This window comes from Lepus europaeus, chromosome 21 (genome assembly GCF_033115175.1).
Source record: "Lepus europaeus isolate LE1 chromosome 21, mLepTim1.pri, whole genome shotgun sequence".
Lineage (NCBI taxonomy): Eukaryota > Metazoa > Chordata > Mammalia > Lagomorpha > Leporidae > Lepus > Lepus europaeus.
The window spans coordinates 13,502,137-13,525,224 of NC_084847.1; the positions used below are offsets into that span (position 1 = coordinate 13,502,137).

The 23,088-nt window shown below is 41.4% G+C and overlaps 1 protein-coding gene across 5 annotated transcripts in view; it reads left to right on the top strand.

Moving 5' to 3' along the window:
- Positions 1–23,088, top strand: part of SMG1 (SMG1 nonsense mediated mRNA decay associated PI3K related kinase) — a 116,421-nt gene that overhangs the window by 59,771 nt on the left and 33,562 nt on the right. For all 5 annotated transcript variants that reach the window (XM_062179965.1, XM_062179964.1, XM_062179966.1 and 2 more), the window contains 18 exons: positions 613–809; positions 979–1,143; positions 2,250–2,404; positions 2,945–3,087; positions 3,233–3,434; positions 6,107–6,216; positions 6,869–7,016; positions 7,403–7,562; positions 8,270–8,390; positions 12,910–13,158; positions 13,464–13,748; positions 14,958–15,102; positions 15,218–15,356; positions 16,303–16,533; positions 16,626–16,803; positions 17,740–17,901; positions 18,393–18,610; positions 18,912–19,066. In XM_062179965.1, coding sequence (XP_062035949.1) covers positions 613–809; positions 979–1,143; positions 2,250–2,404; positions 2,945–3,087; positions 3,233–3,434; positions 6,107–6,216; positions 6,869–7,016; positions 7,403–7,562; positions 8,270–8,390; positions 12,910–13,158; positions 13,464–13,748; positions 14,958–15,102; positions 15,218–15,356; positions 16,303–16,533; positions 16,626–16,803; positions 17,740–17,901; positions 18,393–18,610; positions 18,912–19,066 — 3,163 coding nt within the window. The remainder of the gene's footprint in view (positions 1–612; positions 810–978; positions 1,144–2,249; positions 2,405–2,944; positions 3,088–3,232; positions 3,435–6,106; positions 6,217–6,868; positions 7,017–7,402; positions 7,563–8,269; positions 8,391–12,909; positions 13,159–13,463; positions 13,749–14,957; positions 15,103–15,217; positions 15,357–16,302; positions 16,534–16,625; positions 16,804–17,739; positions 17,902–18,392; positions 18,611–18,911; positions 19,067–23,088) is intronic.

Sequence of the window (23,088 nt, forward strand, 5' to 3'; positions counted from 1 at the left end):
ATGGTTGTGAAAACAAATTTCAAAGAGTTTATGTTTTTTTCTTTAATACTTTGTCAGTATTTTTAAAGTATGTTAGAATAAGCTCCACCCCCTCTTTATTTTTTTTTTTAAATAAGATTTATTTTATTTATTTGAAGCAGAAAGAGAGAAAGATCTTCCATCCACTGGTTCACTTCCCAAATGGCTACAATGGCCTGGGCTGGGCCTGAGTGAAGCCAGGATCCAGCTTCTTCTGGGTCTCCCATGTGGGTACAGGAGCCTAAGCACTTGGACCATCTTCTGCTGCTTTCCCAGGCCCATTAGAAGGGAACTGGATTGGGAGTGGAGCAGCCGGGACTCGACCTGCTGCCCATATGGGATGCTGGCATGACAGGTGGTGGCTTTACCTGCTCTGCCACAATGCCAGCCCCATTATCTTTCATTGATTTGCAACCTGGTCATCTGTTTTTATTTAAAAAAGTAGATGATTTGTGTGGAAGAAACACTTTGTCATTTTAAGATTTGTTTTTAAGGAATGGATAGAAAGGATATTTGATAAATAGAAACTTGTGAAATAAATTCACATTTATCCATAGAGCCTTTATTTTTAATTTAAAATGTCTTTACTTTCAGGTATAATTAGAAGTCTTGCAGCTCACACATTAAACCCCGATCAAGATGTTAGTCAGTGGACAACTGCAGACAGTGATGAAGGCCATGGTAGTAACCAACTTAGACTTGTTCTTCTTCTGCAGTATCTGGAAAATCTGGAGAAATTAATGTATAATGCATACGAGGGGTGTGCTAATGCGTTAACATCGCCTCCCAAGGTTGGTTTCTGTGGAATGGTGTTGATGAAACCAGGCAGTATGTGCAGACCTGAAGTCACAGTAGACTTGTGTATTTGGTATAGAAACCAAACATATATGAATGTTTGAGACATCCGTACTGTAATTTGACCCAGTCCTGAGTTTTCCTTTCCCTTTCTCTTCCCTAAAGGTCATTAGGACTTTTTTCTACACCAATCGCCAAACTTGTCAAGACTGGCTAACTCGGATCCGACTCTCCATCATGAGGGTTGGGTTGTTGGCAGGCCAGCCTGCAGTGACAGTAAGACATGGCTTTGACTTGCTTACAGAAATGAAGACAAATAGTCTGTCTCAGGTAAAATGGTGTGTTTGGAATTTAGTTAGATCTGTTCATCAAAAAAATTTGCATTTAATTCCTTAGATTTGATCTGTGGATAAGTTAAAACCAGTTGATTTATAAAACTATTGATCTAATATTTTGGAAAAGCAGTAGTTATCAATGACATGTATTTATGGTTTCTGTGTATGTTATGGGAATATATATCTCGATTTGTATTAGAAGTTCTTGCCATTGCAGAGAGCAAATTTAAGTGAGAGCAGAATTTATTTTAAAAGTGAGAAAGTGAGTGTACATTCATACAAGAGTGTGGGCAACCCCACATGGAGAGATACCCATCATGAGTGGGCAGAGAGCTGCCTATGAGGAGAGAGCATGGAAGGAGACCAGAGAGAGACCAACAAAGGCCAGAAGTTGAAAAGCAAAAGGGATATTCCCCTGTGTAATAGTCCTCTTTATAGAGCAGGGGCTGGTACCTGGATTGAATATAGAAATGAAGTGGAGTCTGGGTGGGATTTGGTGTGGGTGAGGCTTTCTGGGAGTTTCGTGGCACCTCGGTGTGGGGCCTAACTTCCTCATGGCCATAATGGCATTTCCTCCTTCCTGGTCCTGGAAAGACACAGATGCATTATGGGAAAGCAGGTGTACTGGATTGACATATAAGAATTGAGTTACAATGCAGGATTATGCAGAAATTATGAAAAAACTTTCCATTTCCATTTCACCATTTCCTACCTGATCTTGCCTAGTTCTCCCGTATCACACAATACATTAAAAATACACATTTCTTATGCTTGAGGGTTGGAACACTAAAGATAAGTCTGAGAAATTTGTCTATTGGAAAAATAATTTTTATAATTTGAGAAAGTGCTTGAGTAATTTCTGGCTTGTAATGTGGGTTCACAATAAGTAAATGGTATCACAAAAACACAGTAATATTTAAAAACATTAACTTAATTTGTTAATTCATGTTTGTTTCATCTTTTAAGAATTCCACATTAAATAATTTGGAAATAATAGTTTGACTTTAAATTGGCTTAGATTGTGATCAGTAGAAGTAAACTTAGTGAGGATTTGAGTTTTCCTGACACTTCCGTGATTATCTTCCTGAATGCCGTTTTCAGGGGAATGATTTGGAAGTGACTATCATGATGGTGGTAGAAGCACTGTGTGAACTTCATTGTCCTGAAGCCATACAAGGAATTGCTGTCTGGTCATCTTCTGTTGTTGGAAAAAATCTTCTCTGGATTAACTCAGTGGCTCAACAGGCTGAAGGCAGGTGAGTTGGAAGGAAAGAGATGCGTGACATGACTGCTTGATGTTTGTTTTATTTATTTTATTTGAAAGGCAGATAGAAATAGAGGAAATATTTCCCAACTGCTGATTCATAACCCAAATTCCCGCAATATCGAGGGCTGAGCGAGGCCCAACACAGGCACCTGGAACTCAGTCCAAGTCTGCAAAGTGGGTGGCGGGGACACAAGTTCTTGAGCTGTCACATGTTGTCTCCCAGAGAGTGCAGTAGCAGGAAACTGGAATCGAAAGCAGAGTGGAACTGGAACCCAGACCCTCTGACTTGGGGTGCGGGAGTCCTAAGCAGTCTAGGCAGTATCAGTCCCAACCATCCCCACATGTCTGCCAGTGACTTTGTTTTCATTAGTCATGAAGAAGAGATCTGATTTGGCCCCGCTTTCTCCTCTCTCCTTGCAGAGTAATTAACTCATTGTCTCAGTTTATTGTGTAAGCCATGCTCTCACTGTTAGATTTTGAAAATGAGTTGTGTGCTTTTAAAATGAGACTGCTTCAATTTATGTTTCAGGTTTGAAAAGGCCTCAGTGGAGTACCAGGAGCACCTGTGTGCCATGACAGGTGTTGATTGTTCCATCTCCAGCTTTGACAAGTCTGTTCTCACTCTGGCCAATGCTGGGCGCAACAGTGCCAGCCCCAAGCATTCTCTGAACGGTAAGCGTTCAGTATTTAAATCAAACAGAGCAGAAGTTGGAGTCACTTATTTTGTGCTGATGATCTTACGGTATGGTTAGGTTTCTGAAATGTTTGTAATTACTTTGGTGCTCTCTTCTTATTTTATTCAATACTTTTCACTCAGGTGAATCAAGAAAAACTGTGCTGTCCAAACCAACTGACTCTTCCCCTGAGGTTATAAATTATTTAGGAAATAAAGCATGTGAGTGTTACATTTCAATTGCTGATTGGGCTGCCGTACAGGAATGGCAGAATGCTATCCACGACTTGAAAAAGAGTACCAGTAGCACTTCCCTCAACCTCAAAGCTGATTTCAACTACATAAAGTAAGAATTCCTTTTTTCAGTTATAAATTATGATGCTTAATCCATCAAGTGTCCCAGACACTTGACTGGGAATATAAAGGTCTTTGGACTTCGTGTGCTATCCTTGGCTTTTAATAATGGTTAATGGATAATTTCTTCATAGAGCACATATATGTGCCAGGTATTACAATATAGCAATAAATTAAACAGACATGAATTCTAACCCTTTAAAACAGAAGTTGATGAAAACAGAATAAAGCACATTGATAAAAGGATTAATTGGACCTCATCTTTTCTGAGCTTTACGGAAAACAGTGAAACTTAAAGCTGCCTTTCTAGAAAGGGGAAGACACCCAGACAAACCCACAAGGTCAGAGAATACCCATCAGGTTGCTGTTTGGGCACAGACTTGAGGGGGTGCACCTGATGTGAGAATGGTGGCCTGTTCCACAAGTGGCTGCAAGGCCAGTGTGGATGGAGCACTGTGACAAATAGTAGATAACGTGAAGAAGTAGCTGAAGAAACTTGACTTCCACTCCTAGGAAGTTACAGAATCCCAGGAGAGATGTGTTACGAGCTGACTTAGTGGTTCACTCTGCTACGCAGTGAAGAGACTGAAGGTGGAGAACAGAGTGGAAGCACGTTGACTGTTATTTTGTGGGGCATTGGTAGAGGCTAGGAGGAAAGGTATACACAGAAAACAATAAGGCATGTTTCAGATGTGTGTGAAACCTATAGATGAGATTATTGAGTAAGCAGTTTGTAACTAAGGAGAGATTTTGAAAATGTCAGTATAGGGGGCTGGTGCTGTGCCTTCGAAGATAAAGCCTCTGCCTGCGGTGCTGCCATCCCATATGGACACCAGTTTGAGCCCCGGCTGCTTCACTTCCCATCCAGCTCCCTGCTAATGCACTTGGGAAAGCAATGGAAGATGGCCCAAGTGCTTGCACCCATGTGGGAGACCCAGCTGAAGCTCCTGGCTTCCACCTAGCCCAGCCCTGGCCATTTGGAGAGTGAACCAATACATGGACTCTCTCTCTCTCTCTCTCTCCTCTCTCCTCTCTCCTCTCTCCTCTCTTCTCTTTCTCTCTCTCTCTTTCTCTCTCTCTCTCTCTCTCTCTCTGTGTGTGTGTGTGTGTCTTTCAAATAAATGAATTATAAGTAGTAATTCAAGGCCCATTTTTCTGTTCACTTTCCATATTCTCCAGTCTGTAAGCCACCAAACCAGAGAGAAGGCTGTAGAGAACAGTGAGTGTACAGGGAGGAGGGCCAGGGTCAGAATCCTTTTTTAGCATCTTTGTGAAGGGATGGGAGAGAAGACCATTGAGGAAGAAAGTAGCTTACACGTAGCAGATCCAGATGGGAGTAGTCAGCTTTTTCAGATGCCCCAGTGACTACAAAGGAGGAAGAGTTCTGTAAATGATAAAGAAAGCTCGGTTGAATGATACCAAGTGTAGAGATATTTGGAAATTAGGAGATGGAGGTAAGTTATTTGCTCAGTGAATTTTTCTTGAGTTCAGGGAGCAGTAACTGTGCTAGGGTAGATTATCTGCTTACTTAAATATTGGGGAAACCCAGAGTCTTGTTTGAAGCCAAGGAGGGGAACCATTAGAAAGCACAGATAAGAGAAAGAAGATGTCTAGAAGGATTGCCTGGACCTTCCCTTTGCTGTGCCTGAAGGAAAGCAGTATAGGTGGTTGCACTGGAGTTCCGGAGATGTGCAGTGGATGAGAGGAAGGAAAGCCCATGTCTTCCTTGGAGAGTCAGCCTTCAGGTGAACATGCAGAGCATGGTGAGGAGACGGGGAGCCTGCCGCTGGAGAGGACCCATGACCTCTAGCAGCAGAAGGAAAGTGTGTGTTGGTCAGTAGACCTCCGCTGTTCAACCGTAGCCAGTAAAGGCTCACCTGAGCAGCTGGTGATTGTATTGATCCAGGTACAGAGTGAGGTGACGTACGTTTCCCATGCTGGCTTCAGACTGTCTAGAAAGGAAAGTGACACCGAGGAGGACAGAAAAGAGAGACTGCTACTGTCCTCTTCCTGGCTGTAGAGCAGCTGTAGTAGAGATGGTGACAGAACATGGGATCTGAAAGCTGCAGTGTGGAGCTCTGAGGATGAGGCCTCTCGTTCTCACATTGAGATTGCCGGACTCTGGGATGGAGCTGAAGAAATGGCATCATTTTTCAGATAAAGTGAGATGGGAAGGAGTTCTTTGAAGTGAGAGAAACTTGTTTGTTCCATGCAGCAGAGTGGAAGGGGAGGACTGAGGTGCAAGATTGAGATGGCAGGGTGAGCTCTAGGGGTCCAGGTTTCAGGTGAGGAATGGGGCCATATGGGGAGTTGTGCAGGGAGTTACACAGTTGGTAGGTGTTGAAGTTGCCCTACAGAGGTCTGCTGTCAGTGGGTTGAGCAGGCTCTGAAGAGAACAGGCTGCAGCACACACAGAGGAAGCTGACTGGAAGGGTGCATGAGCTCAGCTGAACCCCCCTAGCTGTGACTTTCCACTTTGCCTGTTAAGTGCTAGTTAAGATGGTTGTCACGTTTTTAAAATAAACAAAAATAGTGTCGTGCTCATGGAATATATTTCTTGAGAATACTGTATACTATGCTATTTTTCTAGAATTTGTTGTATGTTTGAATGGTTCCACAGGCTGGATAGGTTATAGTACAAACTGACCCATATTTTAATTACAGATCACTAAGCAGTTTTGAGTCTGGAGAATTTATTGAATGTACTGAGCAATTAGAGTTGTTACCAGGAGAAAATATCAATCTACTTGCTGGAGGAACAAAAGAAAAAATAGGTATTTGAGAAAATAACTGTAAAATTTATTGTTGTAGGTAACTTGCTCAAAGTTTTTAGCTTTGTCTGTTTTACTGGAAAATCTGGAAGTTTTTGTACATATGTGGGTAGAGTCTTCATGTATAGCAATAGATTTAGGGCTGTTCTATATACATTTTATTTGGCCATGAAAAAGAGTTTCATAAAGTAAACTAAGAAAGACTGCATTAATACTTTTTTGCCTAGCCATTTTGTTTTAAAAAGTAAAACTTAGTATTTAAGCTAAACATTTTTCTTGTTTTTCATCTTAATGTGGCTTATTAAATTTTTATCACAAATATTTTGTACATTATACTGAAGTTATTATTATCAGTATTCTATTAGCATTGATATGATAGTTTCAGTAAGATTTGCTAATGTAGCTCTGGATTTGTTCCTGAGGGTAACAGATTGACTTGCTAATTTTTACACCTTTAAAATGAAATGAATTTTGGAGTCTGAGGCATAATTTTATATGAAATCCGGATTTTTATACAGTTATCAGTAATGCATAATGATAGTGTTCTGCCTGAACTTAAATATGAAAGGAAATATTCTTTGGTGATTATTTTAAATATAGTGTTCTTATACATTAAGAGCAAATTAACTTAATGAGATTTATTTAACGTGTGTAGATATGAAAAAACTGCTTCCTAACATGCTAAGTCCAGATCCAAGGGAACTTCAGAAATCCATTGAAGTTCAGTTGTTGAGAAGTTCTGTTTGTCTGGCAACTGCTTTAAACCATGTAGAACAAGACCAGAAGTGGCAGTCTATAACGGAGTAAGTATAAGGTTAAGGATGAACATGTGCCTTTTCTGTATCATAATTTTATATGCTGGGGGAGGGACAGGAGGAGACAGTTACTAGATCACTGAACACTAGTCCTAACAGCTTCATTGTAGATAGAGAAACCATACGGTATATAATTGTGAATGCCAACACATACTGCGGCTGAAACTAAATAAATTATAAAAAATTCCCAGAAGCAGATGGTTTACCTTTTATCATTTCCCTGTAGAGCAGCCTGTTTCTTCTTAATTTCCTCATCTTTGAGCCCAAGTATAACACCTTAGCGACTGCTTGATTGACACCCCCCCCCATTCTGCACTGGTTACAAGTTGAAAAAAAACCTCATTAACTAAGTGATAGTAAATATTTTGTTTCAGAAATGTGGTAAAGTACTTGAAGCAAACATCTCGCATAGCTATTGGACCACTGAGACTTTCTACTTTAACCGTTTCTCAGTCCTTGCCAGTTCTCAGTACCTTACAGCTGTATTGCTCATCTGCTTTGGAGAACACGGTTTCTAACAGACTTTCAACGGAGGTATGTGTATGTGTGTTCTTGTAAGCTTTTTTTAATATTAACAGACATTGCTATAGAACTTAGTTTTTGAATGTTTTTAAAATAACTGATAAAAACAGAAATTTGAAATTGTTTTCAGGCAAGTTTTCATTTGAAAAATAAATGAGGCTCATGTTTCAAGGATGACTAATTGCTTAACTTTTTTCTTTTTGGGAGACTGGTTTGAGGAGTGATCTGTATACATGTTTTTTGCATAGGAAACTACATAAATCTTAGTTTAAAAAATACTTATTTGAAAGGCAATCACAGAGAGGGGAGGGGAGGGAGGGAGAGGGAGATCTATTTCTGTTTGCTGGTTCACTCCTCAAATGAACTGGCGCTCCAGTAAATGTGGGCGTTACAAGTGGTGACATGACCTGTCGGGCCAGAATGGCTGCCTGTGTGTTTATTTTTTATACAAATTTACTGACTGTATTGACAAGTATATTGATCAGTTGGGTTAGGTATTCTGAAAAGGTGTTTCTTTTCAAAGTGAGTTTTCTCTTTGGGTAGTTGCCTGTACTGATCAGCGTATACACGGTACTCGGTGGAAAGGAATATTTTAATAGAATTGGAATAGATTTGAAGTAGTTGATCTGTATTGAAGTCTCAGACTCATAGTCAGTGTGTCTACAAACATAAAAAGGACACATTTTCTACCTTAAGCAATCTTCGTTTTCCTCTGGCAGGATTGTCTTATTCCACTCTTCAGTGAAGCTTTGCGTTCATGTAAACAGCATGATGTGAGGCCTTGGATGCAGGCGTTAAGATATACCATGTACCAGAATCAGTTGTTGGAGAAAATTAAAGGTACGTGGTTTTAAATAATTGTCACCTTTGTCGAGATAAAACACACTGGAAGAGTGCAGTTTGATGAGTTTCAGTGCATTCTCACCTGTGTAATTACCAGTACAATCAAGATACAGAGCAGTCATCTCACCCTGGAACGTTCCCTCGTGCCTCCTCAGTTACGTCTCCATTTGTCCTTGTTCCAGGCAGTATAATGTAGATTACACTTGTCTTTACTGATGTTTCATAGAAACCAAATTGTATACTACAGTCTCTGTGCCTCAGTTCTCTTGCTCCACAAGATGCATATATATTTAATGTTTGTTTATTTGGTTCCATCTATTAAAAAAGGAGAGAAATAATCTTACAAGGCCAGTGTTGTAATGTAGTGGGTTAAGCCACCGCCTGCAGTGCCAGCATCCCATATAAGCGATGCTTCATGTCCAGACTGCTCTGCTTCCGATCCAGTGTCCTGCTCATGCTCCTGTGGAAGGCAGCAGAGGATGGCCCAAGACTTGCACCCCTACAACACACATGGGAGAGCCAGATGGAGTTCCGGGCTCCTGGCTTCTCTGAACCAGACTCAGCTGTTGCAACCATTCGCAACCGATGAATGGACGATATCTCTCTCTTTCTGTGTCCTCTTCCCCCTGTAACTCTGCCTTCTAAATAAATTTAAAAAGAAATTCATGGAAAAAAATGAATTATGTTTATTAAGGAAAAAAAACCACTTCATTTGCTGCTTTGTTCCCAACATGCCTGCAATATCAAGGTCTGGGCCAGGCTAATTCCCTCCATTTGAGTCTCCAAGTCCAGGCACTTGGGCCATCTGCTGCTTCCCAGGATGTGCTAGCAGAAAGCTGCATTGGAAGTGGAGTAGTTTGGACTTGAACCAGCACCGTGATTTGGGATTTGAGTGTCCCAAGTGGTGACCTAACCTGCTCCAGCATTGTATTTTCAAGGCTCAATCATGTTGCGTGTGTCAGTACTACAGTCCTTTTTATTGTTGAGTGATAATCTTTGGTAAGGCTATATTATATTACAGTTTATTCATTCTTTGATGAGTGTTTGGGCGTTTTTAAATTTGGTTATAATTGTAAAGCGGTTGTGAACATTCAAGTACAAGTCTTTGGGTGGAATGAAATTGTTGGGTTATCTGGAATAGCTTTCAAACAGTTGGGCCATTTCTTATAGTAGTTGTACAGATTATATTCTTTTGGCATCTTAAAGTTCTAATTGTTCTATGTGCTTGTTATTGTCAGTCTTTTCCCTTTAATCACTGGAGTTGGTGTAGTTTCTTGGATTGTTTTTTCTTCATGATTAATGATGTGTTGAGCATCTTTTCATTTACATCATGGCCAATAGTTTACCTTATTTTCAAATGTCTGTTCAAATCTTTCACCCATTTTAATGAAGGCATAAGACTTTTTGTAAGTTCTTTGTCAGATCGAATGTACTATGAAAAATTTTGAATGTTCTAAATGAATAGCTAGAGAATTACTAGTGGTGTGAATGTTTATATGCATCTTACTTTTTAAAAACATTGCTACTGGAGCCAGCGCTGTGGTATAGTAGGTTAAGCCTCTGCCTGCAGCATCAGCATCCCATATGGGCACCAATTCAAGTCCCAGCTGCTCCATTTCCCATCCAGCTTCCTGCTAATGGCTTGGGAAAGCATTGGAGGATGGCCCAAATCCTTGGGCCCCTGCACCCATGTGGGAGACTTGGAGGAAGCTCCTGATTTCTGGCTTTGGATTGGCCCAGCTCTAGCCATTGCAGTCATTTGGGGAGTGAATCAGTGGATGGAAGACCTTTCTCCCTCTGTCTGTACCTCTGCTTCTCAAATGAATAAATAAACCTTTTTTTTTTTTTTTAAAGAATTTACTATTTATTGATTTCAGAGAGAAATACAGAGATAGTACACTCCCATCTACTGGGTCACTCCTCAGTACAACTCCTCTCACAACAGCTCAGTCTGGGCCAGGGCTGAAGCTAAGATCTGGGAACTTAATTGCAGGTCTCACACATAGGTGGCAGAGACCCTAATACTTGAGCCATCACCACTGCCTTCCATGGTCTATGTTAGCAGGAAGCTGGAGTCAGGAGCTGGGACTGGGTGTTGAACCTAGGTTGTCTGATGTGGGACTTGGGCGTCTCAAGTGCTAGGCTAAGTGTCTTTTATTTATTTGAAAGAGTTACAGAGAGAGGTAGAAACAGAGAGGTCTTCCATCCACCAGTTCACTTACCAGATGGCCGCGATGGCCTGAGCTGTGCCAATCCGAAGCCAGAAGCCAGGAGCTTCTTCCGGGTCTCCCGCGTGGGTGCAGGGGCCCAAGCACTTGGGCCATCTTCTACTACTTTCCCAGGCTATAGCAGAGAGCTGGATTGGAAGAAGAGCAGCCGGGACTAGAACCGGCGCCCATGTAGGATGCTGACGCTTTAGGCCAGGGCTTTAACCTGCTGTGCCATAGCGCTGTCCCCACCATAGATTTATTTTATTCCTCCAAGTTAGAAAAGTTCCCAGAATTTTGTTGCATTTTAATTGAAAGCATGGTAACTGGAGTTACTTAGTAAATTTAGTATAGATGTCAAGTAAGCTAACTAACAAGATACAGGTTTGTACTCTAGGGTGATTTCTGGCAACTGATTCAACAGACCTCTCACTGCTGTTCAGGCCTGGATTTGGATCATTGGCCTACATTGGCAAATTAAAGGACCTTAGGGTAAATTGTTAACCTTCTGAAATGAGATTCTTCCAAAGATTATATGAGATAAGACAAGGTATATAGAAACATTGACACAGTGTTGTGTATCAGGTGTAGTAGTGGTGTATACATCCTTTCCCTATTAAATAGCTTTATAAATTGGGAAGAAAAAGCTAGTAACCCAAAAGTTATATTTGGTGACAGAACTGCATTTCTTCTCACTTTTATTTTATTCCACAAGTATTGATCAAATGTGCTTTGTGCCAGATATTGTGTTTAACGTTGGGATAGAATGGTGAGTAAGAAAAACTTGGATGATGCTAAAAGAACATTGCAAATACTTGATATAATCCTAGGAATCAGAAAACAACTTGGGGAGGAAGTAGCATTTACACTGCGACTAGAGGCAAATAGAGATGGGAAAGAAGACAAATTGGTTTGGTTTCTAAAAGCCGTGTATGTGAAGATACGAGAAAATCAGGAAGGATTCTTAAATGTCTCAGTTCACCTAAGGGAGAGTAGGAAGAAGTGGAGCTGGATGAAATTGAGATTGGAGTAGAATGCAAGGGATCAGTGCATTACAAACCAAAATCATGGGGCACTGTGGCATAGTGTCTGCCTGTGACACCAGCATCCTATATGGGTCCCAGTTCGAGTCCTGACTGCTCCATTTCCCATCCAGCTGCCTTCTAGTGGTCTGGGAAAGCTGTAGAAGATGGCCCAAGTGGTTGGGCCCATGCATCTACGCTGGTGACCCAGAAGAAGCTCCTGGTTCCTGGCTTCAGATTGGCCATACTCTGACCATTGTGGTCATTTGAGGAGTGAACCAGCAGATGGAAGACCTCTCTCTCTGTCTTTCTTTCTCTGTAACTCTGCCTCTCAAGTAAATAATTAAATCTTATTTTTATTTTTTCAAAGAAGCCAAAATCATGAGTTTGGGCATTCTCCAGTGGCAATGGGAAGCCATCAGAGGATTTTAGGAAAGTTACATGTTCAGATTTATCTTTGTGTTAAAATGTGAAGAATGGGTTACAAGTGGGAAAAATGTGGGCAAAGGAACCAATAAGGCTTAAGTCCCTGCTAAGGAAAATAACTGGGGGGGGGGGGGGGGGGTGGAGGGGTGGGAACAGTAGAGAGGGAAAAAGCAAATGGGATTTAAAGATTTTAAGAAAAGTCTAAGATGATTGCCGTATACCTGCTTAGGGAACCAGATTGAGTCTGCCTAAAACAGAGGGATGTAAAAGGTTTGGAGTGTGGTGGCAAATGAATTCCATTTAATGAGGAAAGCATCCTTTACCTGGAGCGTAGGTGACCAGCTGGCAGCTGAGACTTAGATGTCAGCTCTGTGCAAGAGGTGAAGATTCAAAAATCACCAGCCTTCGTGTGGTAACTGAAGCCCCAGGAGCAGATGACGCTGGCCAGGGAGCAAGTGTGTGTAGAGTGAGGAGGGCTAGGGTACAGAGGAGCACTGTTCTCATGGTGGGTAGTGGAGGGGGAGACTGAAGGATTCTCCAGCGGGGGTAGAGAAAATCCAGGAGAGCGTGGTGTGGAAGAGTGGCAGAGGGTCCTCACAGAAAGGGGGTCTTACAGAAGGGCTCCTTACTAATGATTCAGACACTAAAGAGTTAATTTCTCATAGTTTCATTATATACGTTTGATTCAACAGTTGTATGCCAAGCATTATGATTAACTGCTGGAGATTTTATATTGAGTTATCTTTCTTTTGGGAACTGGTGAAAAAGGGGCATAGTTAAGAAATAGTTTTTTTGGCCATATTTTTCTGCAGTCTGGGGATAGATGACTCAGAGATTAATGAAATGTTTTCTTCTCTCCAGAACAAACAGTCCCAATTAGAAGCCATCTCATGGAATTAGGTCTAACAGCAGCAAAATTTGCTAGAAAACGGGGGAATGTGTCACTTGCAACAAGATTACTGGCACAGTGCAGTGAAGTTCAGCTGGGAAAGACCACTACTGCACAGGATTTAGTGCAGCATTTTAAAAAACTGTCGACTCAAGGTCAGATGGATGAGAAATGGGGGCCTGAACTTGATATTGAGAAAACCAAATTGCTATATACAGCAGGTTAGTAAAATGAATAACAGGTAATATACATAAGTATAATAAAAATCTTGTGTATGAATATTATTGCATATGGTACAAGGTAGTAATAGGAAAGTGGATTATTTTCAGCTGCTTCAGAATATTTGCATCCTAAATAAAGTTGTTTGTGTTTGTATAATTCAGAGCTTATAAAAGAAGTAAATTTGTTACAGTGCTTTAAAGTAAGAAATGTTTACAGAGATCATTGTTGGTCAGTGCATTTTGTCCTAAAGTAACATCAGTCATTTGGTGTTAAGGCTTCTGAGTGCTGACTGTGTTTTCAACAGGCCAGTCAACACATGCAATGGAAATGTTGAGCTCTTGCGCCATATCTTTCTGCAAGTCTGCGAAAGCTGAATATGCAGTTGCAAAGTCAATTCTGACGCTGGCCAAATGGATCCAGGCGGAGTGGAAAGAGATCTCAGGACAGCTGAAGCAGGTGTACAGAGCTCAGCAGCAGCAGCACTTCACAGGCCTTTCTACTCTGTCTAAAAACTTAGTCACTCTCCTAGAACTGCCGTCTGTGAACACCATGGAAGAAGAGTATCCCCGGATCGAGAGCGAATCTACAGGTAGGGTTTCTTTTATTAGCTTTCAAGGATTGATTTTAAAAGTGCTATTGTTTTTTTTTTTTTAAACTTCACATTTAATGATTTGAGAGGCAGAGCGCCAAGAAGAGAGCACACACTTCTCCATTCATGAGTTTGCTCCCCAATGGCAGGGCACTGTGGCAGGTGGACCTCAAGCTAGAAGCAGCAGGAGAAATCGGAAGTGGTAGCCTGTGTTCCCCCTGATTGGTGGAGCACAGAAACTGCAGAAAGACTCAAGTTTCTCATTCTGATAGGAGCACTAATAATGGAGTTATCTGAAAAACAGGGTAGTGGTTTTGCTCAGTGTCGGAGTGCATGTTATAGTAGGCACCATTGTCCTGTTTTTACAGTTTTTAGGGGAGGTAGTTAATCTTTTTGCTAAGACATGAGAAGTTCCTTTGGTTGTGAAACTTAAGGTTTAATCATACATGCTAATCTTAAGAAGTAATTATGTGTATTATGGTAAGGTCTTAAGAATATGACATTCTACAGCCCATCTGACACCTGAATTTATCAGGTTCAGTGTCAAAAAGATTTGTGTCTGTGTCCCTCCCTCCCTCTGTTCCTCTCTCTTAACTCAGCTTTTCAAATAAATACATAATCTTTAAAAAAAAAAAAAGAAACCAAAAAGGGGTCAGTGTGGTGACATAGCCTCCAACTGGGATGCCAGCATCCCATTTAAGCAGTGGTTTGAGTCCTGCCTGTTCCACATCCAATCCAGCTCCCTCCTAATTTGCCTGGAAAAGCAGCAGAGGATGGTCCAAGTGCTTGGGCCCCTGCAACCCACATGTGAGACTTGGATGGAGTTCCAGGCATCTACTTTTGGCCTGGCCCATCCCTGGCCCTTGTGGCCATTTGGGGAGTGAACCAGCAATAGTAAGATCTCTTTGCTCTCTCTGTCTCTCTCTTTCTAACTCAGCCTTTCAAATAAATAAATCTTAAAAAAAAAATTTGTGTGTTCCATAGGTGATAATGTAAGCTTACTTGGGAAACTAAATATCAACATACTAGACTTTTAGAAAAGCATAATTTAAAAAAATAATAATAATAAAATTTGTGCCTTATCAGATTATGTACAGTAGTATTATAGAATTTATTGGTTACTTATAGATAGTGGTAATGGCGTTATTAGAAACTTGCAAGTGTAACATTGCTGACTTCCTTTATTATTTTTTTTCTCCATCATGGCAGTACATATTGGAGTTGGAGAGCCTGACTTCATTTTGGGACAGCTGTATCACCTGTCTTCAGTACAGGCACCTGAAGTAGCCAAATCCTGGGCAGCATTGGCTAGTTGGGCTTACAGGTGGGGCAGAAAGGTGGTCGACAATGCCAGGTATGTATGTTTAAATGTGTAATTTGTTTAATACATTGCAAGATAGATCTTTAAAGTTTCTGCTGGTATGTAATTTTTGATAGCTAAAATACTGATGACATATATATTTTTATAGTCAGGGAGAAGGTGTTCGACTGCTGCCTAGAGAAAAATCTGAAGTTCAAAATCTACTTCCAGACACTGTAACTGAAGAGGAGAAAGAGAGAATATATGGTATCCTTGGACAGGCTGTGTGTCGACCAGCGGGAATTCAGGCAAGGGAAACATAACTACAGTGTTTGGGGGGTAGGGAGCTAGGGAGTGCGGAAGTAGTACCGTGATCACTGTTCTAACTCATTGTGTTGTGAAGAAATTGATCACACATATTTGGTTCAGTGTTGAATGAGATTAAGACAATGATTGTTAAAAGTAAAAAAAAAAAAAAAAAAATGAATTAGTGAATTATGGTATTTTTTCTAAGAAGTTATAATTTCTTGAGAAATCAGAGTCATTTATTTAGGGTCTTGTTAAAGGGAGGTGAGGTTTGTTTGTGTAAATTAAATTTCTCATTGTTCTTCTAGTAGGGAATTAATTAGGTTCATAACCCTGGGTTTGGAGCTTTAAAAACATACCAGGCCACAGACTCTGCTGCCAGCTATTCTGAATGGGACTTGCGCATGCATGTGTTTACATTTCCAAGCCATTCAGAGTTCTGTCAGTTCTGGAGTGCTGTGACTGTTTAGTTGCAGTCTGCAAAGGCGTGGAGTTTATTTGCTAATCTAAATTCTTGCGTTAACTCAGTTCTTTTTGTAAACAGCAGCATCTCTCTGTGCCAGAGCTGGGGTTAGGTAGTTGCACAGGACTGTACAGAGAATATGGTCTTTTGTATGTGGAGCAGTTGGGACACCAACGGGCGCCCATATGGGATGCCGGCACCGCAGACAGGGGCTTTACCTGCTCCGCCACAGCGCCAGCCCCCAGCTTGTGTTTAATTTTCTAGAAGCATAATATTATTTTGTAAATTGCATTCAAAATACAGAAAGAACAAAACAACTCTAAGATTAGAAAAATAAGCATGATGAAATTGATTTTGTATGTATGAAACTAAATGGAGCAATTTTAGTCTTTCATAAATGAGAAAAAATGTTTTCATGAAATGGTCAAATCACATATCTTTCTCTTCAGTTTGTGTTTAAAAATTTTATGCCAATTTTCCTTCAGGATGAAGATATAACACTTCAGATAACAGAGAGTGAAGATAATGAGGAAGATGACATGGTTGATGTAATTTGGCGTCAGTTAATATCAAGCTGCCCCTGGCTTTCAGAACTTGATGAAAGTGCAACTGAAGGAGTTATTAAAGTGTGGAGAAAAGTTGTTGATAGAATCTTCAGCCTGTACAAACTGTCTTGCAGTGCATATTTTACTTTTCTTAAACTTAACGCTGGTCAGGTAGGTAGCTCAGTGTTTCGGTTTTTGACATTGCTTTGCTTGTAAATGTCCTGGATTTTTTCTTATTTCTTTCCTTCATCTTTTAACTGTAGATTGCTTTAGATGAGGATGACCCAAGGCTACACTTAAGTCACAGAGTGGAGCAGAGCACTGATGATGTGATTGTGATGGCCACCTTGCGACTACTCAGATTGCTTGTGAAACACGCTGGGGAGCTTCGGCAATATCTGGAACACGGCTTGGAAACAACACCTACGGCTCCTTGGAGAGGTGATGGCCTAAGTGGACTGTTAAGTAAAATTGACTTCTGAATGGAATAGCTAAGGCCATTTAATAAGTAGTAGCTTCTCTGTGTTCATTATTTGAATGCGTTGAAGCATAGCTTTGTTAGTTCATAAGACACCCTTGACTTTGTGTTATATCACCAAGACCTTCCCTCCCACTGTTCATAGAAAGGAAGACTGCATGGCAGGAGCTTTTTGAATACAGAATTCGTATGATTTTTGGAAAGGTCTGTGAAAATAAATTTCTTTTCTTTTTTTCTTTTTTCTTTTTTCTTTTTTTTTTTTTGACAGGCAGAGTGAACAGTGAGAGAGACAGACAGAGAAAGGTCTTCCTTTGCCGTTGGTTCACCCTCCAATGGCCGCCGCAGCTGGTACACTGTGGCCGGCGCACCACGCTGATCCGAAGGCAGGAGCCAGGTGCTCCTCCTGGTCTCCCATGGGGTGCAGGGCCCAAGCACTTGGGCCATCCTCCACTGCACTCCCTGGCCATAGCAGAGACCTGGCCTGGAAGAGGGGCAACCAGGACAGGATCCAGCGCCCCGACCGGGACTACAACTCGGTGTGCCGGCGCCGCTAGGCAGAGGATTAGCCTGTTGAGCCATGGCGCCGGCCGAAAATAAATTTCAGAAGATTTTGTATGCCCTTTATAAAAATAGCATATATCTGCCTTACTTTTAAGCATTCATAGAACACTTTTCTCTAGAACAGGTTTGACTTGTTCTGGACTTTAATTATACCTTGGTACCCTTAACCAGTCTTTTAAATCAAGAACTGTATTGTATGGTACTTCATTATCACAGAGAGAAGTTTGAAAGCCATTAAAACTTGTGCTGGCCCTACATACATCACAGTTTTATCTTTTGCGTCTACTGTGTTGATAGTTTTAATAACTTTAAAGAATCTTTTCTTTCTTCTCTTAAAGGAATTATTCCACAGCTCTTCTCACGCTTAAACCACCCTGAGGTGTATGTGCGCCAGAGTATTTGTAACCTTCTGTGCCGTGTGGCTCAAGACTCCCCACATCTCATCCTGTACCCTGCAATAGTGGGCACCATATCACTTAGTAGTGAATCCCAGGCTTCAGGTGTGGAATATTAAAATAGTCTGACATTTTAGTATAAATTATTTTGTCAGTTTTTGTTAGATCAGTTTGTTTGTTTTGAGCTTTATGTTGCGGAGTTGGTAGAATTTGTAGTTTGTTTTTTGTTAATGATTGCCATTTATTGAAGGAGAAACTACTAAGTATTTGGTTCATGGACATGTACTTTCCATGTTATCTTAAGTCTCTGCAGTCATCTACCAAGGTGTGGAGAGGTGGAATGACTCTCAGGTTAACTGAGCTATAACTGGCAGATAATAATTAATAATTAAGTGTTATTTGTTAGAGGCTCTTTTATTATCTTCCATTAGCATTTAGTAATTTTGAAAGTTAGCTTGTAAGAGATCAGGGTATGCAGAAGGTAACTTAGTCAAATGAGTGTTTAGAGTCAAATAGGTAATTTATGTTTTCCCTAACTGAGCATGACTGCATGGGAGAAATATTCAAAGTTTCCTTATAGTCCCATTTCCTTGTAGGAAATAAATTTTCTTCTGCAATTCCAACTTTACTTGGCAATATTCAAGGAGAAGAATTGCTGGTTTCTGAATGTGAGGGAGGAAGTCCTCCTGCTTCTCAGGATAGCAATAAGGATGAACCTAAAAGTGGATTAAATGAAGACCAAGCCATGATGCAGGACTGCTACAGCAAAATTGTAGATAAGCTGTCCTCTGCAAACCCAACTATGGTGTTACAGGTACAAAGAAGTCAAACTCATATACTGTTAAAAAGTTTTTATCACAACACCCTGCCACCCCCAAAGTCCTAAAAACAAAACATAAAAATTGTCAGGGAAATAATATCTGAGACCCAAACATTCTAGGATGATCTTGTAGAGTTTTAGATAAGCTTTATAGAAAAGCCGTTCTCTATTGATGGAGTCATTAATCAGGGTTTCCTAAATTGGACCTGGAGTGAAAAAAACAAATAAACCTTCAACTGTAATGCCCAGTGTTTGAAGAACTGTACCTGAGTTGTTGGGTTGTGCGTGTCTGCAGGTTCAGATGCTTGTGGCTGAGCTGCGCAGGGTCACCGTGCTCTGGGATGAGCTCTGGCTGGGAGTTCTGCTGCAGCAGCATATGTATGTCCTGAGACGGATTCAGCAGCTCGAAGATGAAGTGAAGAGAGTCCAGAGCAACAACACCTTGCGCAAGTATGTTTGCGTACACTCCACTCAGGAAACGAAGCTGCTTCTGTGTGGATGTTTCTATATATGTAATTGTGGCGTTAAATATCTTCACAGTGTTGTGTGCCCATCCCCACTGAGCCTTTGCCTTTTCAGAACTTGTGATTCCACACAGAAGCTCTGTGCTCATTAATAAAACAGTAACTCTCCACCCCCACTCAGCCCAGCTCCTGGTTACCTCTACTCTACCTTCTGTCTCTGTGGCAGAAAGGTGCCTCATATGCAGTGGAGTTTTGAAGAGTTCCTTGAGGAATAGGCAGGCATTTAGCATAGTGACTATGAAAGCTGCGTCCTATATGGCAGTGCCTGGCTTTGATACCTGTCTGTGGCTCCTGATTCCAGCTTCCTACCTGTGCAGACCCTGGGAGTCAGTGCTGCCTACCCACATGAGAGTCCTACTATATTGAGTGTCCAGCTCCCTGGCTTTGGACGGGCCCAGCCCTGGCCATTGCAAACGTTTGGGAATTGAAAAAGTGGATGGGAGCACTGTTTTTCCTCTGTCTGCCTCTCAAATATGTAAATTAAAACAAAAAAGGTTGTGGAAGCATGGAATTAAAAGGTAAGCTTATTTTGATACAAAAAAATTTTAGAAATCCCTTTTTTTTATTTGAAAGGAAGAGTTACAGAGAGAAAGTGAGCGAGAGGGAGGGAAGGAAATCTTCCATCCACTGTTTGACTCCCTAAATGCCTGCAACAGCCGGGCTGGGCCAGGCTGAAGCCAAGAGCTTCCTGTGGGTCTCTGATGTAGGTGGTTGGGCCCAGGTACTTGGGTCATCTTCCACTGTCTTCCCAGGAGCGTTAACAGGGAGGTAGATTGGAAATGGAGCAGCTGAGACTTGAACTGGTACCCATATGGGGTGCAGTAATTCAACCTGCTACACCCTTTCATGAGCTTTTTGAAGATTCCTGGTGTAAATGTACTTTAGAGTTTTTGGCACCAAAATAAATATTTTTTTAATTCCATTTTTCACAAACTTTTTGAAGTTCATCTGCATTAAGATATATTAGAATTTCATTTCTTTCTGTGGAAAGTATTCCATTGTATGAATATGTAGTAGTCCCTTTCTTTCCTCAGGGAATTTTTTTTTTTTTTTTATAAATTTTTGACAGGCAGAGTGGACAGTGTGAGAGAGAGACAGAGAGAAAGGTCTTCCTTTGCCGTTGGTTCACCCTCCAATGGCCGCCGCAGCCGGTGTGCTGCTGCCGGCGCACCGTGCTGATCCGATGGCAGGAGCCAGGTGCTTCTCCTGGTCTCCCATGTGGGTGCAGGGCCCAATCACTTGGGCAATCCTCCACTGCACTCCTGGGCCATAGCAGAGAGCTGGCCTGGAAGAGGGGCAACCGGGACAGAATCCAGCGCCCCGACCGGGACTAGAACCCGGTGTGCCGGCAGCGCTAGGTGGAGGATTAGCCTGTTGAGCCACAGCACCAGCCAGGGAATATGTTCTAAGACCCCTAATTCAAGACAAACTACTGGGGCTGGTGCTGTTACATAGTAGGTTAAGCTTCTGCCATGGTGCTTGTATGTCATATGGGCACCAGTTTGAGTTCTGGCTGCTCTACTTTGAGTCCAGCTCCCTGCTAATGGCCTGGGAAAGCACTGGAAGTTGGCTCAAATGCTTGGGTCTCTGTACTCACGTGGGACATCTGGAAGGAGCTCCTGTCTCCTGGCTTCGGATTGGCCCACCTCTATCGTTTGTGGCCATTTAGGGAGTGAACCAGTGAAAGAAAGATTTCTCTCTCTGTCTCTCCCTCTCTGTCTGTAACTGCCTCTCAAACAAATAAATAAATTTTGAGGGGGAAAAAAAAGACAAATGGCAGATAGTACTGAGTCATGTTTCTTCATATGTATATGCCTAAAGTTTAGTTTATGAATTAGGCATAGTAAGAGATAAACAATAGCTAATAATAAAGCAGACTGATGATAATGATACACTATAGTAAAGGTCGTAAGACTGATCCCTCTCTCAAAATATCTTCTTGTACTTTACCTTTTCACTTGTAGGAGGTATTCTGTGGTTTCTTTTTTGGCATATCTGAATTGCCAGCATCAGTACCCTTGTGCTTTGGGACCATAATTAAGTAAAATCAGAGTTATTTGAACACAAGCACTGCCATGCTTTCAGTTGACCTTATAACCAAGATGGCTCCTAAGTGACTAACAGGCAGCCAGCATGGATATGCCTTACAGAGCCAAGATTTGTCCTGGTTGGGACAGCATGAGATTTCATCACTCTGTTCAGAATAACACACAGTATAAAAATCCATGCATTGTTTATTCTGGAATTGTCCACTTAATATTTTTGGACTGTGATTGACCTTTGGTAATGGTAACTGTGGAAAGTGAAACTGAGGCTACGGGATGGGTAACAGTGTTTACCCATGTATCTGTAAATAGATGGGTAACCTCTGTATTTTGTGTATGTGAATAATGGTACTCTGAATATTGGTGTGCACATTTCTGTTTGAATCCTTGCTCTCATTTGTCTTGTATGGATTTTTTGTATGATGCAGTGCTTTTGTATGTCTAAGCTGTTGAAGAACCAACAAACTTCCACAGTTGCTGCATCATTCTATATTCCCACCATCAGTGTATGAGTGTTCCATTTTTTCCTCATCCTGGCCAATACTTGATAATTTTCTGGATTTTTGGTAATAGCCATCCTGATATTTCCCTAATGACTAAAAGTATGAATCATCTTTTTAAGACAGTTTTTATATATTTGATTTATCTGAAAGACAGAGATGTCCCATCTCCACTGGTTCACTCCCAAGTGCCTACAAGTCGGGGCTGGATCAGGCCAGAGCCCGGAGCCAGGGACTCAGTCCAGATTGCTCCCATGTTGGTAGCAGGAAGCTAGAATTGGAAATGAAACCTGGCCTCAAACCTAGGCACTGCAATATGGAATGCAGGCACCTTTTCTTTTTTTCCTTTCCTTTTGTTTTTCGTTTTTTCTTTCCTTTTCTTGACAGAATGAATCAATCTCCCACCTCTGTTGGCCAGGGCTGAAGCCAGGAGTTAGAAGCTCCATCAGTGTCTTCCCAAGTAGTTGGGCCATCCTCTGCTGCTTTCCCGAGAGCATTCACAGGGAGCTGGATTAGAAGTGGAGCATCTGGTGCTTGAACCAACACTCTAGTATAGGATGCTTCTCTGGCACAAGGCAGGCCCCATGCAGGTGTCTTTAATCACTACACCCAGTGCCTGTCTCTGAGCATCTTTTTATGTGCTTGTTGCTCATTCATGTGTCTACCTTGAAAACATTTCAGTTCAAAGTCCTTTGCCCATTTTTTAATTGGGTGGGGTGGTACTGTGTTGCAGGGGTTCTGTCTATATTCTGGATATTAATCCCTATCAGATACTTGACTTGCAAATATTTTCTATTGTTCTGTAGGTTGTCTTTTCATTCTCTTGATAATATCTTTTGATGCACATAAGTTTCTTAATTTTAAATTAAGGTTTTCCTCTTCTTTCACTGCCTATGATTTTATTGTAAAATCTGGTCATGAAGCTTTTCCTGAAAAGTTTTCTTCTAAAACTTTTATAGTCTTAGCTGTTTTTTTTTTTTTTTAAAGATTTTATTTATTTATTTGAGAGGTAGAGTTATAGACAGTGAGAGGGAGAGACAGAGAGAAAAGTCTTTTCATCTGTTGGTTCACTCTATAAATGGCCGCAATGACCGAAGCTGTGCCAGTCCGAAGCCAGGAGCCAGGAGCTTCTTGCGGATCTCCCACGTGGGTGCAGGAGCCCAAGGACTTGGGTCATCCTCTACTGCTTTTGCAGGCCACAGCAGAGAGCTGGACAGGAAGAGGAGCAGCCAGAACTAGAACCGGCGTCCATATGGGATGCTGGCGCCACAGGCAGAGGATTAACCTACTATACCACGGCGCTGGCCCCTATAGTCATAGCTCTTAAGTTTAGGTCTTTGATTGATTTTGAATTATTTTTGCAAGTGATATATGGTAAAGGTCCAGCTTCATTTTTCTTTTTG